The 15,121-nt window shown below is 41.4% G+C and overlaps 3 protein-coding genes across 4 annotated transcripts; 1 reads left to right on the forward strand and 2 right to left on the reverse strand.

Annotated features, from left to right (window-relative positions):
- Window positions 1–4,360: 4,360 nt before the first annotated feature.
- Window positions 4,361–9,822, reverse strand: LOC131211919 (GMP synthase [glutamine-hydrolyzing]). 2 transcript variants are annotated; one of them, XM_058205604.1, is made up of 12 exons: window positions 9,799–9,822; window positions 8,781–8,894; window positions 8,498–8,684; window positions 8,245–8,362; window positions 7,743–7,899; window positions 7,532–7,675; window positions 7,347–7,443; window positions 6,693–7,252; window positions 6,458–6,629; window positions 6,165–6,394; window positions 5,892–6,083; window positions 4,361–5,737 (listed from the first exon to the last, which is right to left on the reverse strand). In XM_058205604.1, the coding sequence occupies exons 1-12, from the start codon at window positions 9,820–9,822 to the stop codon at window positions 5,636–5,638; spliced, it is 2,097 nt and encodes a 698-aa protein (XP_058061587.1). In that variant the 3' UTR covers window positions 4,361–5,635. The 2 variants fall into 2 exon arrangements, with proteins under 2 accessions (XP_058061587.1, XP_058061586.1); XM_058205603.1 differs by lacking the exon at window positions 9,799–9,822 and adding an exon at window positions 8,967–9,149.
- A 2,668-nt stretch (window positions 9,823–12,490) lies between these two features.
- Window positions 12,491–13,387, reverse strand: LOC131210886 (5'-deoxynucleotidase HDDC2). Its single transcript, XM_058204196.1, has 4 exons — window positions 13,254–13,387; window positions 13,043–13,181; window positions 12,816–12,970; window positions 12,491–12,735 (listed from the first exon to the last, which is right to left on the reverse strand). Exons 1-4 carry the CDS (start codon window positions 13,296–13,298, stop codon window positions 12,508–12,510), a joined length of 567 nt encoding a protein of 188 aa, XP_058060179.1. The 5' UTR covers window positions 13,299–13,387; the 3' UTR covers window positions 12,491–12,507.
- A 372-nt stretch (window positions 13,388–13,759) lies between these two features.
- LOC131211040 (dnaJ-like protein 60) lies at window positions 13,760–14,858 on the forward strand. Its single transcript, XM_058204381.1, has 5 exons — window positions 13,760–13,874; window positions 13,962–14,055; window positions 14,139–14,302; window positions 14,400–14,552; window positions 14,619–14,858. Exons 1-5 carry the CDS (start codon window positions 13,819–13,821, stop codon window positions 14,767–14,769), a joined length of 618 nt encoding a protein of 205 aa, XP_058060364.1. The 5' UTR covers window positions 13,760–13,818; the 3' UTR covers window positions 14,770–14,858.
- Window positions 14,859–15,121: the final 263 nt, after the last annotated feature.

A 15,121-nucleotide genomic window follows, 5' to 3' on the forward strand; every position in this document is an offset into this window, starting at 1 on the left:
AGCAAAACCCACGATTCGGACGCCGGAGTTTGGAAAGAGGGCTAAGAGTGAACTATGTAACATAGCAGGCTTTTGGCGAAAAGCCTATGGCTGACGAAAATTGTAGAAAAAACAAAATATTGTACATTGTAAGATTTTTTTTTGTATACCACTTGTAAACACGCAAGCAAACGCTAAATTTCCGCCCTCTACTGTTTAAGGTTAAAACGCTCTAGTAAAACTCTTGACCGCAATTTATAAACGCCTCATCACCAATAGACAAGCACATGCAGACAAAAATGCGTTCTCCTTCGAGACCAGCCAGAGTATGCGTATTTCCAAAGCCCAGCAAACCACACCACAGACTGCGGTCCCACGCAAAATGTGCAACAACAGCGTCCAAGACCAAACTAGGAGAACAAGTCGAGCATTCGATGGCCAATTTAAAAAGTATACTCGCAACTCGCATGACATTTAATAAATTAGTTAAACAGTTGCTTCCGATAGCACATGTGTATTAATTTGTAGCATAAGAAGGAGCAACTAGGTTCGGACAAAGCCTACTGAACAGTAAACGTCTTTGATCGATAGACAGGGGCAATAAGCGAAACAACGTCGTACCTTTTCTCGACGCCTTGGTCTTTATGGCGCACCTATTCGTAGTAGTTATTCTGAATTAAATTACGCTTGCATCAAATCGGATAAGTCAAATCAGTTACTGTCAGTACCATGAAACAAGCTCGGCTTAAAACATTCTTCTCTTTGAGTTAATAAAAATATGTGACGTATTCTCACATCTTAATCTATTGCATGCACCGTTTTTGAAACCTACCACCAACGGTGGGTCACTAGTCCAGCTGCGTGACATTGATGATTTGTAAACATGCTTAGCCGCGTCATCATGATTTGTTACATGTGTCCGTAAAATCGAAACTCCTCAATTGCTTACGTCCCTAGTTGAGCCTTGGACATGCGAGGGTTGGTTGTTGTTACACGGTAGATAAAAGAGCATTCGAAAACCGAGACATCAAAACACAAAAGCGCACTGCCAATTTATATTTAAAAGTTAAAAATAATGCTTGACGAAGTAAAAGCGGGTAAATAGACAAAAAAATTAAAAACGACAACACAACAGCTGAACGATGAATACAGCCTTGGGTCGATAGGTGCAATTGTTCTTCAACTTAAAATCTGTTGTCATCCGTTTCCTTTTCGTTTGACATTTTCCTCCGAACAGTTTTCAATTCAATCACATACGAGCAACAATATACCACGGTAGCCATTCTGGTAGCAATACGAGAAATTCAAACGATATGCTATATATTTGTTTGGCAATTAAGAACAAATATCTCATTCTACCGAACAGTAACCGTATCTGGCTGAGTAGTATGCGTGTGCGAGAAAGCGAGATATATAGGAGGAGAGGGAGAGAAGGAGAGGGAGCTGCACAAAAAATACAATGCTTCACAATTAACATGTACCATAGGACAAGAATGAATTCAACGAATTCGAAGAATTTCAACATTATTTTCTGCAACTGCAATAAGACGTTGGAGCGGTAGTGGCAATAAAGCAGCATAGTGGAGCGCATCAACACGAAACAATCTATGAAGCGACGCAACAATGTGGATGTTGTTTGCTGGGAAATTTCACCCTAGAAGTTCCTTTACTTTGTGCACCGTGCGACGGCAAACCCACTTACGAAAGTAGCAAAACACTAAACATGCACGCATGTAATAAAAAACGGAGTGAAAAGGTGCGAAAAGGAAAAGAAGTATGCATCCAGCGAATAGTACTGAATTGATTTTCTAACAAAGCACATCGCGCTAGCAAACCAGTCCACAGAGTGCTCACTATTGGTTTATAGTTATTGAAAAGCACTAGGGAAAAGAAACGTGTATATGTGTATGAAGCGAAACTACAGGATTAACTGAAATGCAGCGGTATGCTTGAACGCAGCATGTAGGTTGAAATAAAGTATAAACATATAGTTAAAGATGGGTGACGGTGTTTGGGACAAAAAGAAAAATACACACACTCATACACACAAAATCGACAATATGTAAATAGATAAATGAAACAAGCATTAAAGTAACTTTAAACTAATAATTAGCTAAAATAACAAGTAGACGAAAATGTTGCGAAATGGTTGGTAGAAGGAATAGGTTTTGCAACAAACTACGGCAAACGGTTGCCAGTTAAAGAGTCCAATTGTTCTTGTGGTTCCGTGCTCTAATGTTTGGAAAAATAAGAAAGAAAACGGAACAGAAAAGAACTATCTGCATATAAAACGGCTGCCGTGAGAAAGTGCTGATACACGAACATCGTTTGAACAAAAGAAAAATAACGCATAAAGAAACCAGAAAAGAACAAAAACATAGAAAAACACGAAAATAATATAAGCATAAAAATTTAATTGAAAGGACACATTACGCACACACACTGATTGACATTCGGACTGGAAACCAAATACAATTAAATTTAGGTGAACCGAGTAGTTCATCAAAAGCAACAAATTACAATAGTGAGCCAACATTGGTGGGGAGCCGTTTAGCGACAGTTTGCTAGAAACAGATTATTTTGTTTTTTTCTTTCTTGTACATAACTAGTAATACAACACAAGAATGGGCATGTGCGGTAATAAGGACGGTCACAAAGATGAAGGAAACATGTGACGAACATATGAAACGCACGGGAGTGTTGAATTATGGAGAATATTGTTTATGAAACAATGAAAAACAAGGATCTAAGCTAGTAACGAAAGGTAGCAAAATCAAATGGAAGCACCATGCCGCACACTGCTGACCGACGCAGAGAGGAATGCGCTGAAAACATCCGATCAACCAGGCTAAGCGAGGTTGTACGAGGAAAGATTGATGTTTGTTTACTAGGACAGTTGAGTAAATTGTAATAAATGTAATGATGAACGGTAGAACCAGTGAGGGGCACCAAGGCAGAAACCGAGCCCAGGAGAACACACAGTAGAGGCAAACAATAGTAACACACAGTATTGCTGACAAAACTGAACTAGTTTACACGCAACATGCAGTAGAACAAATCGGCAACTAGGAATGAATTAAGAATAAACCAATACAACAGCATTGAGTAGTGTGGTAAATCTACATGGCAAACAACCGTCAGGAAAAGGCTTAATAAAATCGTAAAGGAAACCCATAATTACAATTAGCAAAGCGGAAGGAAAGTTTGTTAGAACGAGCAGATAGATAGACCAGAACCGATACGAAACTGTGAAGCCGAACGTTTTATGATGCGCATTGGTACCACGAAATAAGCCTACACGACGCAGCATAGAATAAGACACGCAGAGTACTACGCGAAAGTTAATTGTTTTGAGTTTTAATGATCGGAACAGTTTCTGTTTCCCCCAAAACGCGAAACCAATAGTTTTTACCTAAATATCCACTTCACCATTCTCTATGACTCTAGGAAGTTAAAACGAATAGAAAAGAGTGCGAGTCGCGGAATCATTGTTAGAAAATGGGATAATTAAGCAAACAAAGCTGATCGAATCAGAGCAAGATGCGTAAAACACAAGACACAGAGGACCTAAGACGAACAATACCAGATGCACTATGCAGCAAAACGGAGACAGCAGAGAGCGACACTCTACCGGAGGAAAAAAGGGCGTAAAAAGAACGCGAGAATAATGAAAAAATAAACAAAACATTCAAAACAATCAACCTTATTTGTTTCATTACTATTGCTGCCCCCGTCAAAACGGAAAGAATTTTAGCTCTTCCCATCGATTTTCTCATTGGATTTTTTAAAGTTTTTCTACTATTCTATCCTTCAAGTTTACTGATGTTTCACGAAGTATTTCCATAGTTTACTATGGATTCCAGATATTTTTTGGAACCGCCTGTCTTCCATACACATGATATCAGACCTGCCGGTCTTTTCTTTTTTGTACATGAATCCAATTCAAAAGAAGAAATTGATTATAAAATTTAATGTATTTTTGCATTTTGACTTATAAGTTCGCTATGACCATCAACATAAAACTTACGGTCTTAGAGCATCATTGAAAGAGCTCGTGAAAAGGGAATGAAATCTTAAAGAATTTCTTGCTTAGTTCATTTATCAATTCATAGCATTATGATGAAGAAGACTGAAATGATGCTTCTCGAAGATGCTGGGTGTAAGCCGTACAGGCGGTTGACATATTTTCCAATATCTTTTCTGTCGTGCTGAGTATACGCCTCGCCATGTTCCCTGGGGCGCTCATGTCATGAAAATGGCGGATGACAAATCACCCCAAAAAGTCTTCTCTCTAACTGCCGCATAGAGGAAAGAGATAATCTTTCCAAACTCTAAATGGTATAGGCAAACAGCAAATGTTGATTTCGAATGTTTTATTTTTTATGGTTTAATCCTCCATTACATATAAATAAAAATATCTACTGCAGACTTTCCTTTTTTCTGCTGCTTCCCCTAGCTTCGTTATTGGTGGTAGTCACCGTGATTTAAGATCTGCAACATAATCAGAGCCTTCGTTATGCCGGTTGCAGAGCTGCGCCCGTCCTGTCCTTTCTCATATGGTTTCCTCTTTCGCCAAAACCACTTGCAGACTCACTCTCATGTTCGGTACTGGTTTTGTTATCAATTGCTCTTCCGATTTTATTGACATTTTGCCGCGGAACCTTCGGACTGTTACAGTGTTCACGTTTAAATATTAAATGTTTTCGTTTACACTGACATAGGAGGGCTGTGGGAGTGGAGAGCTGATGTTGGGCAGATTTCCGTCGCGATGAAACGCTGCTTGGATACTTCTAGTTGAATTTTCGCTTCGTCTGACTGTTTGCTTGAGAAAAGAATAGTCGTCTCCACCCTTCAAACGTGAAGAAAAAATCGGCCCTTCTGCCTTTAAGTCATGCGGACCTTGTTCCGTTATTCTTTATATTACGATAATCGAACGCAAACCAATAAAAGGAGTCTACATTTCAGTGACTGCGTTTCCTCTTCAATGTCATACCACCTTTCGGACACAAGAATAATCAGTCAGCAGTTAATTGGTGCCAGGAAAAACAATATGATGCACAAAGCTTAGAAAACATAATAAAAATGCTTATCGTCGTCGACGGACGAGAAAAGATTCCTTCATCCTATTAATCCCGATATGATGGTGTTATTCACTTTTTAGGGACGCTATTAGTGGCAGCTTTGAACAGGTTAACTTAATCTCCGCTTGGCGAGTAAATACGCGAGAAAAAAAACACAAAACCAATCATCTTTCCACCGCTTTGTCTCTTCGTCCATGTGCAACGAGATAACGAGATGGATGATAGCAAAACAGTGCTAAAGATGAGAGACGTCGGCTCACTATTTTTAGGTGCCAAATGAAGGGTGAACAATCCGCATCCAGATCTCAGCAAAGTAAACCAGAGACGTAACAAAAACAAAAATGAAAACTCGATTGGCGTATGATGAGCATAGCGCGCGTTAGGCAGCACGACGATAACAGCCACGATAGATGGTGAAGATTAAGCCAAGTGGTGATCATTTTTTCCTCTAGCATCATGATCCTTTTCCACCTTTTTGTCGGTAGCGCTCGTTGCCTCTACGACCGGCATGTTAGTTCGGTGTGGCTGTGTGCAAAAGGAAACGGGAGTAATAAAGATGTTTTCGATAAGGGGAATCATTCCCATTCGGTGGTGCCCGGCGGTTTGGACGTCAGGTCAAGTAGCACTCGCGAGATTCCTGGCATGCTTGACACTTGTTCTACCATTTTTTGCAGCACCTACGGAGAAGGTATAAAATGTTGGTCAATGTAAGGCAGAAACACGATACGCGACACGGAACATTGGCGCAATGAAGATTTTGAGAACATTTTGAACTTGAAAGTTCACTGAAGCAACTCACCAACATTTAAATTGATAAAATACTCTACTTACAGTGGTCGGTAATCGATCTGTGCCGGGGATCGCTGGCACGCCAGTCATGAAATCGTTCGTAACGAAAGGTCGCAGCACGACGGACCGCATACAGGACGGGGTCTTCTGAGCCGGATCACGATCGAAATGAATTGGTATCAGTATGACAGGCATTTGCGAAATTTGACGCATACATTCGTGTTCCAGCAGGATCTACAAATTCAATGACATAAATGATTCATGTATTTCCCATGGCGCAAACCTATTACTGTGACCATAGACCTTACTGCGTACCTTGTTGACGATACTATCTGCCTGCCGCAGCTGACAAACGACACTTTCGGTGAGCAGGGTGTGGGTAATGTCCTGCACTGGGTACTGCACAACATCGCCAAAAACGTAGCAAACTCTATTTACATTATGCAGGATGCGCGGTATTAATTTGGCAAGGAACAGCATGTCCTGCCAGTTTGGCACGTCCTTGCTAGACAGGCCCACGGCGTAACTATACGAACGTTTGTCCCCTAGAAAGAGCCGAAAATGAATGAGATGAAAACGTGTTCCATACGTGTTCAAAACGAACTTACCTTGCACACCGACGCTTCGGATTGGCAGTAACGTTGCATTCAACTTGATCGTGCTTGAAATACGACAGAGCTGCTGCTGGTCCTCCTTCGTGGTCGTACCGGAAACGCGATTCAGCAGTGCATGATTTTTCTCGAGCTTATTTTTGTAGTCTACTATCACTTTGACTATGACCTTGCGAAAAAGAAATCAAAATTGAGCCACAACATAGCTAGAGACAAGGGCAGTTTATCTTACTTGCGTTTCGGAATAGTCTTTCATATATGCTTCCTCGGCACAAAGCACCCGAATTGCCAGCCCGGGGCCGGGGAACGGATGTCGTTCAATGAGATGAGCTGGAAGGCCCAGAGAGTACCCTAGCTGTCGCACCTCGTCCTTGTGGAAGTCTCGCAGGGGCTCAATGACGCGCCCGGCATCGCGCAATTGCCGAATCAGTTCCGTGTCATTATGGTGCGTTTTGATTGTATCTGCTTTCGCGCTGACCAACGCCGAAGCGGATTCGATCAGATCCGGACGGAGTGTACCCTGGGCAAGGTAAACTTCATCCGCGTTCAGTTTCATCTCGCGCAACACTTCGTTCGACACCTTCACGAACACGTCGCCAATGATTTTGCGCTTGTCTTCCGGGCTGATCGTCTGGCACAACATCTGTGTGTCCTGATTGTACAGTGAACCAGGCAGCTTTACCGTGGTCGTACCCTTCATGAACTTGTAGACTGCATTTTTAACGAACAGATCCACGCCCAGCTCTCGTAACGATTTTTCGACATTCGCACTCTCGTTCAGGCGCATAAAACCTATCCGTAAAAGAGGCAATGAACGAACGAAAAGAAAACAATTTATATAAAGCCGATGCCGATTTTTTAACCTCTTTCAGTCTTACCAACTTACCATTATCGATATGGACAGCGATTACCTGCTCCGGTTTTAAGGCATGTCTGAGCAAAGCGGCACATACGGTAGAGTCCACACCGCCGCTAACCAGCAACTGCGACACAACGTAAAGCGAAAACAATGTTGGTTTGTAAAATTTTCAAACCAAGTGTAGATTACGATACAGGACGAAGGTGACTTACCAACACTTTACCGTTGCCAACGTGCTCCTTAATGTAGCTGATGCATTCTTCCTCGCGGTTGCGCATGGTGAAGTTAGGTTGTAATCCGGCAATATCCATGAGGAAATTGGAGAGCATCTGTTTACCATTCACCGTTAAATCAACCTAAGGAAGAGGGCGGGAACAGTTATTGCCATATATCCAAGCACCTGCAAAACCTATTGCTAGTTACCTCTGGGTGGAACTGCAAGCCGTAGATGCGTAACTGTTCGTTGTAGATCGCGGCCACAAGGTTATTCGAAGACGATGCTCCCACCTTCAGCCTGCTACCCACTTGGTCAATACTGTCACCGTGGGTGAGCAAAACCTTTTGCAAACGCTGCAAACGACTATATGAAAACAGAGACCATTAGGGATTCATGCTAGCCCCAGATCTAGTGCATGTACTAGATCAAGTAACAATTCTAAATAAGTGCAAAAGGTAGAGGATTGAATCCACTTTCTCTTTGTTTATATTAAGTTACACATTGACAAAAAAAATGTTAAATCAGGTGTAGCTTTCAATCCAAAATTTTACAAGATTGAAAGTTGTTCCTGGTGCATAGTTTTAACCAGTTTTTCTGGGAGGGTTGTATCAAAGATCACCGTACACTGCGAGGACGATCCTTTTCTTATTCCTCCATTTCCTTCTGTGAGCAACGGGCGTTAGAATGATCAACTGTATCAGTACTTACTTGAACAAGGGGCAGCTATCTTCGACCTCAACCGTGTGTTCTCCATCCTCCCGAATATCCTTCTTTTGTACGGTACCGTCAAATTCTTTGTTTATTATTTGCATTCCATAGCATATACCTGTAAAAAAAACATAAACTATATTTTTCGATGTCTCGAGCTTTCGTGAAAGTATCAGGAGCAACGAAGCGCCAGACATATTTCTGTTTTCCATTCACTTTTCTTCCACGATAACCGACCATTTGCAGTACTCACCTAGAATCGGTAAGCCTATTTTAAAAATATCGGGATCATACTTTGGCGCATCGTCGGCGTACACAGAGTTTGGTCCACCGGAGATGACAACTGCTCGGTAGCCAAGTTCTTTAAGTTTTAAGGCAGACGTTTCCAGAGGTAAAATATCTGATTTTACATTCAACTCGCGCACCTTTCGATCAATGACCTGAAAAGAGCATCCGAAAGGAAATATGAAAGAATAGTCAATAACTTTAGAGCGCTGTTTTCGCTAGAACAGAAGCAAACTACAACTACTGCCCACCTTTCCGTACTGTGATCCAGCATCTAATATCGCCACGCGATCATTATGTAAGCCTCCATTCTCCGTTGGGCAACTGGTTTTATTCAACGTAGTCATGTCGTGATCTTTGCAACACTGAAATAGACATTGAGAAAAGAAGACCAGCGTTGGGGTACTAGAAGATTGTTGCTAGGTTTTGTCATTTACTGATAACATCACTTTTCTACGATCGTAACGTGATCGACACAGTACTAATATCGCCAGCAGGACTAACAAAACATAAATATTATTGCCACCCTGAATGAAAAGTATTCGCACAACAGCGTCGAATCACTAAAAACCCACAGCACGCTCCGTTTTCAACTTAGAAACAAAGTGGATGGTTTTTTTAATCTTAGAAGAACGGGCCGTATTTATAAAGTGGACGATTTCTTAATATCATTTGTGATCTTACGATTAATAGCATCGTAAATACGACTCAGTCCGTTCCTCTTAGACTAAAAAATATATAAGGGTTTCATTCCAGATTGTGCGACTAATCTAGGCTGGATTGGGACGGTCAGGTGTCACTAAATCGTTGTTAAAAACAAAACAACAATTTTAGGTTATGGTGTGCTCAACGTTTTTGTCCGCTCGATGACATAGTATTTCTAGCAAGCACAAACAGGCGATGAAAATTTGCAACGCCATTCATCCTCATTGAGGGGCATTCCGCGGCAGAAGGATTTATTGTTCAAGTTCGGCCGAAAGGATCGATGTCACTCCTGCAGTTTTTTCTTCTTAAGGTCACCGTGACTAAAACGCAAGGGCAATATCGGCTCGGTGTATTACTGTGTTACAGCGAATCGCAGCCAGCGCATACTAAAAGGTCAAAACCGATGACCACAGGCGATACACAAATTAAAAGCGGAGCTGCGTTTTAGCTTTTCCGTCTACCAGTGCCGGCTAATAATGCTGGGCGTGATCTGTTTTCTCTTGATCGGTGGCTCAGAAGGATACGTGTGTGGAATGCTGTGAGGACGAGAGGGAGAATATTTACACGAAAGAAGATACGTAAGAACATCCACGGCAGCTTTCGTCGACGGGTTCCGTAGTGCTCCGTTTCTCGATCCTTTATGCAATAACCACTGGTATCCAACTGTATAACCACTGCTCATCCACAACAATCAACACCACGTTCGCTCGCTGTTTTGACTGTCGACGACTTCGCGACGTCTTTAAGGCGGAACCCCCGAAAGTGTTTGTCGCTTCCGTCGCAGGGTTGTAGAAGTGCGACGAGCGAGCGACAAGTAAATACAAGGTAAGATAAGCGATGAGCACGACTTGGAGACCACTGGATAGAAATGAGCCCGACTTTTCTTCGAATGTCAGCGAAAGCCGACGACGGTCGATCACCCGAAAGCTGACGCCTACGGGAGTAATTTGATTCGTCGTGCACCTGAGTTTTCCGGATCTTGCACGATAGCCAACCAACACGCATCGCAAATTTCCTCCGATAGCGAACCCGACTCTGGTTGACTTAACGCGCGGCCAACACGTTTGCCAATCAACAAGGAGAAAATGCGAGCCTTCTTTTCACTTTGCAGCGGTAGTAGGATGAATTTCAACACCAATAGCAGCGCTCTGTCAAAATTGGCTTCGATGGTCACCTTTCTCTCTTCGCCTGCCTTTTCTCGGAACAGTGACATCCACAGCGGATACGCACGTCTCGCGGCGTGTATGTGTGCATGATTGGGAGCTGTTAAAATGTGCGCTATCAGCTTTTCCAACAACACACGGCTGGCACATTTTTACCCATTTGTACTGCAGCGAGAGAACGAATGATGAGACATGCGATTTGCGGTGCACTTCGAAAGCCATTGCAGGATATCTTTGTTTCCGAGGTAGTGTCAGCGGTTAGGGGCAAAATAAGAATTACCTTCAGAGGACGCACAAGGCAAACGAGCACGTATTCAGTCGATCTTTATGACAGGCTCCTTGGCGTGAAAATGCTGTCAGGCTGTCCGTAACCGTGTGTTCGTCCTTTTGAACGTAAACTTTCTCCAGCATCAAACGTAACTATCTGCACAGAATGTAAATTGCCTTTCCCACGCTTTGCCGATTCCAGCCAGTGCAAAAGGACAACACACAAAACACTCACTAACCGGCGCCGCAAGGACGCTCAACTATGCGGGGCTCTTATCTCGCACACGCCGTCAATGGTGCAGATTACTAGTTAGATGACTTTACCGTAGATTTATAATTAATATGAATGGAAAAAATACACCATTTAATCGTAGCGCAGGTTCGTTCTACCAATCACGAGCAGCGGAATGAGTTACGATAGCGACGACAGCGGCAAATGCCGACCAATTCGCCCACTTTTGTGGCCATAGTCGGCGCAAGAGAGCTGTCAAAAGAAAAGTCGTTCGATGCGTTGTCATTTCCGTGTCTAGAAATGTCATTTAATAAAAAACCCTATTTAAATTCACTTTTCAATATTTTGTGTTCCTTGATTCTCACAGTCTATTTGGTTAATAGTTAATAGTTAGTTGTAGCGACCTCGTCGTAACGATATTTTTACAGTTACAGCAACAGTCCGCGAATACGAATTCGAGCAGTCGAGCAGCACGGTCGAGCAACACGCTCGAGCAAAGGTCGAGTATTCATTGAAAAATTTTATCCGCACCTTCGAAAAATAGTTAAGAACACTTTTGTGGTGAACACTAACAAGAACACTTTTTCGGCTACCGGACGTGTTCCGGATTAGCTCAAAGTGGTAGGTAGCGATCTCAATCAACGGTTTCACCAGGTTTTAGAAGGTCGTGATAAACCACACCTTTCTCGTCCCATCACACACAGCATTTGTTCAAATTGAGCATTTGTTTTTCGCAGCGATTTCTATCAACGGTTTCAGCAGGTCTTAGAAGCTCGTGATAAACTACACCTTTCTCGTCCCATCACACACAGTATAGATTTTTTGCAGTATCGATCTCGTTTTACAGTCAAAGTAGAAGGTTGTCCCGATCGAGTAGAAGGTTGAGAATTTCCTCTGAGGATTTTTAAAGTAAATCCATTTCTCATCGCCAGTTACAATTCTATGGAGAAATGACTCCCTTTCATGCTGGGTGAGCAGAACTTCACATGTGTTTTTTCTTTCTTTCTGCTGTTTTTCGGTCAGCTCATGTGGTACCCATTTTCCATTCTTGTGGATCGTTCCCATGGCCTTCAAACGTTTCGATACCGTTTTTTGGGACACATTTAGCTGATTTGCGAGTTGTTGTTGCGTTTTGTGTCATCTTCATCCAAAAGAGCTTATAGTTCAGCTTCCTTGAATTTTGCTGGAGGTCTACTAAGCTCTTTGTTTTTTTAATCAAAATCGCCATTTTCAAATTTTTGGAACCAATGAAAGCACTGCAACCTGCTAAAAGCGACTAATTGACTAATTTTTATACTAAATAAATACTAAACATCAGATTCGTCGCATTTTGCTAGGGTGACTTGGATGAAAATTGTGTTAGTTGTTATATTGTGTCGGCTATCACCAGACAGTTCGCCAGCTTAGATTGCGACTGGGACGCCGACTCCTGTGATTGTCCGACAGCAGAGCAACATTCTGTGACACGGAAATTTCTGCATCCGCACCGTGAAATGCATAAAGGTCGTTGTTACAATACAACTGTAAACAAATGGACATTGATTTTGGAATCATATTTTAAAACGATTTATAATTTTCAAACTTGTAAGTACATTTATTGAAGACATTCATTCAATTCATTGCTCTTGTCCCCGGCAGTTTCGTGCGTTCCTCTTTTATGGCGTTCACAATGTCAACTACCAGAGGGTGTGAAAATTTGTTTTCCGTAGAATCAAAGAACTCTTGCAGGTGCATGGGACAACTATCGCGCTTTTCGTATTCATATGCTTGCATGACCATATCAAGCCGATCGAGATCCTTCACAAACTTTGCCTCTGGAGTCTGACCTTCCTCGTATTCCTGAACAACATAGAATGAAGGGAGTCCATATACTACGTTAGATCAAATAGGATTTTACAAACACGCGCCAAAGCACTCACATTGAATAAAGCCATCACCTTGTCCTTATTTGGACCTAACAAGTTTGCTATTTCGGTCATTGCAGAAAACTCTCGAAGTATCTTTTCTTCACGGGGAACTCCGCAATACGGGGTGATGTCCCCGACGATGCCCTCCGCTAGATCGTGAACAAGTGCTGTAACAAAAACAGTTAGAATATTCGTAGCCTCGAAGAGAGTGCAAGACAGTAGTCAATAAAACAAATTACACATTTCCATCACGCGAATGCGATCCAATCCGTGACAGTCTTGTAAGATGAACGACATCATAGCCATTCTGTACATGTGACTCGAAACGGTCTCACAATCTTGAACTTTCCTCAGGACCCATCCTGTTCGTTTCAAATGCTAAGGAAGAAAAGCAAATATTTTAGCCTCATAGTTACTTGTAAATTGTGCTCATTTGCTTGGACAGCTTACCTTAAGATTGCCTATCACCTCCATAAATTTGAGATAGTTTTTCATTATCTACTCAAAGTAAGATAACAACTAGGAAATTGGTCTACACAAGCCGAGCCTAATCGTTAACACCTCAACGCAGCAATTAGCAACTATATTAACAAAACTGGCATCATTAAACCTATCACTTATTGCTTTCCTCCAAACCTCTAATCCAATCCTCTAAACGCCAGAAATCAGCCGCAAACTTCAACTGTTCTTGACAGTTCAAACGTGATCCAAATTTTCCAAATTCCCAAAACAACCAAACATTTACTCGTTACCATTTGAAGCTATATTTCTTGTTTAACCACAAACGATTATTAAACTACAAAAATATTGCGTAATTTAGGTCCTACTGTGCAACACTATTCACCTTTTCCTGATTGACAGATATGATAATTTGAAACAATAGAGCCAAACGGAAAGCGAATTATTGCACCCGACACCATAAACGCACATTGACTAGGGCAAAATGTAAATAAAAATATCTCTTGATTATTCAGTACTAAAGAAAGAAGAAGAAGGAAAAGAAGTTCTCATAACAATGCTAAAAGTTTCTCAACAAAATACGGTTTACAAATTTGTTCACAGTTCTTTGAGGTACGTATCACTTCTAATATAAAATGCCCTTACGTGAGTTAAATATTCGCTCTTCGGGAACCCATTCACTGCTTTTTTTCATTGCAGATATGCGCATCGCACTCACTACAATGTTTTAAAAATACAACCCGATTGTAGTTCACGCGATATTCGATCAGCTTTCATTAAACTTTCTAAAGAGGTACTGATAAGTACCTTTTACATTCAAACACGCTCAGGCTTAACAGGCTTTGCTTAACTATTTTCAATCTGTTAATTGTGCAGCTTCATCCGGATGTAAATGTTAGTATCGGTAAAAACTACGATAAGAAATCTTTCGTTGAGCTTCTCGAAGCATATCAAGTTCTGAGCAAACCAGAATCTCGAGCTGCATATGATTACGAACTGTCGTTAACGGCCAGTGGGAATGGACAGCAAATTTTTCACAGGCACGTACACTGCATATTGGAAACGATATGCAAAACTCTTATCACTGATCGATTCGGTAGCTTTCAAAAATCTACAGCGACATTTATTTTAATGCAGACCATGGGCTTCGGCAAATAAACAGCATGCCGATTACGGAGAGGAATCGTACTACGGAATTAAAGGGGTTAAAAAGGTGAGCAATTGGACGATCGTTCTACTTTGCGCTGTGTTCATGATGATTGGGATCGTTTTGCAGACTATAGCTATCAGGTAATGTTCGTTATTTTTCAAGGAGGTTAGAAACCTTATTAAAGTAATGTGTCTGATTTTTCACAGTAAATCGTTCACGTTTAAACGTAAGCAGTTGGACGAATTTTCAAGGCAGAATGCAATTCAGCATGCTGAAATACGAGAGGAAGCGGAGAAACATGGGAACAAGGCGCAAATAGAGCGTATGAAGACAAAGTTAAATAGGGAAATCATATGAAAAGGGATTTTTGTAGATACTTTTAAACATCCCCGCGATGCTTTGTAAATAATAAAGAATTAGACGATTGGTAAACGACTGTTTGACATAGTTCAGTTCATCGAGAAAACCTTTTCGTTTTGAAAAGAATGGAAAACCTCTCAAAGCAATTTTTGAGCGAAACTCAAAGAAAAAGCATGATGATGAACAACTTTCACATACATTCAAAGAGACACCCAATTTTATGCATATATTCAATATCTTTTTCACAAAATAACGTTTCCGATACCTTATTAGATTATTATTATTTTTAGAACGTGCAGCGCAGTGTTGAGCTTGAACCCCAACTTAACGTTTTACACTCAAGTTATTG

Source organism: Anopheles bellator, chromosome 2 (assembly GCF_943735745.2).
Source record: "Anopheles bellator chromosome 2, idAnoBellAS_SP24_06.2, whole genome shotgun sequence".
Lineage (NCBI taxonomy): Eukaryota > Metazoa > Arthropoda > Insecta > Diptera > Culicidae > Anopheles > Anopheles bellator.

What these genes read in the sequence shown, in the direction of transcription:
- LOC131210886 (XM_058204196.1), bottom strand. Translation starts at nt 13,298, where the DNA reads ATGAAAAACTATCTCAAATTTATGGAGGTGATAGGCAATCTTAAG. An exon ending in CATTCGCGTGATGGAAATGT is followed by an intron (nt 12,971 to 13,042) that starts GTAATTTGTTTT and finishes TTTTTGTTACAG; the next exon opens with CACTTGTTCACGATCTAGCG. An exon ending in AGGTGATGGCTTTATTCAAT is followed by an intron (nt 12,736 to 12,815) that starts GTGAGTGCTTTG and finishes TATGTTGTTCAG; the next exon opens with GAATACGAGGAAGGTCAGAC.
- LOC131211919 (XM_058205604.1), bottom strand. Translation starts at nt 9,822, where the DNA reads ATGTTCTTACGTATCTTCTTTCGT. An exon ending in CCGAAGCGTCGGTGTGCAAG is followed by an intron (nt 6,395 to 6,457) that starts GTAAGTTCGTTT and finishes GGCTCTTTCTAG; the next exon opens with GGGACAAACGTTCGTATAGT. An exon ending in CAGATAGTATCGTCAACAAG is followed by an intron (nt 6,084 to 6,164) that starts GTACGCAGTAAG and finishes TTGAATTTGTAG; the next exon opens with ATCCTGCTGGAACACGAATG.
- LOC131211040 (XM_058204381.1), top strand. Translation starts at nt 13,819, where the DNA reads ATGCTAAAAGTTTCTCAACAAAATACGGTTTACAAATTTGTTCACAGT. An exon ending in TTTGTTCACAGTTCTTTGAG is followed by an intron (nt 13,875 to 13,961) that starts GTACGTATCACT and finishes TTTTCATTGCAG; the next exon opens with ATATGCGCATCGCACTCACT. An exon ending in TTGCAGACTATAGCTATCAG is followed by an intron (nt 14,553 to 14,618) that starts GTAATGTTCGTT and finishes GATTTTTCACAG; the next exon opens with TAAATCGTTCACGTTTAAAC.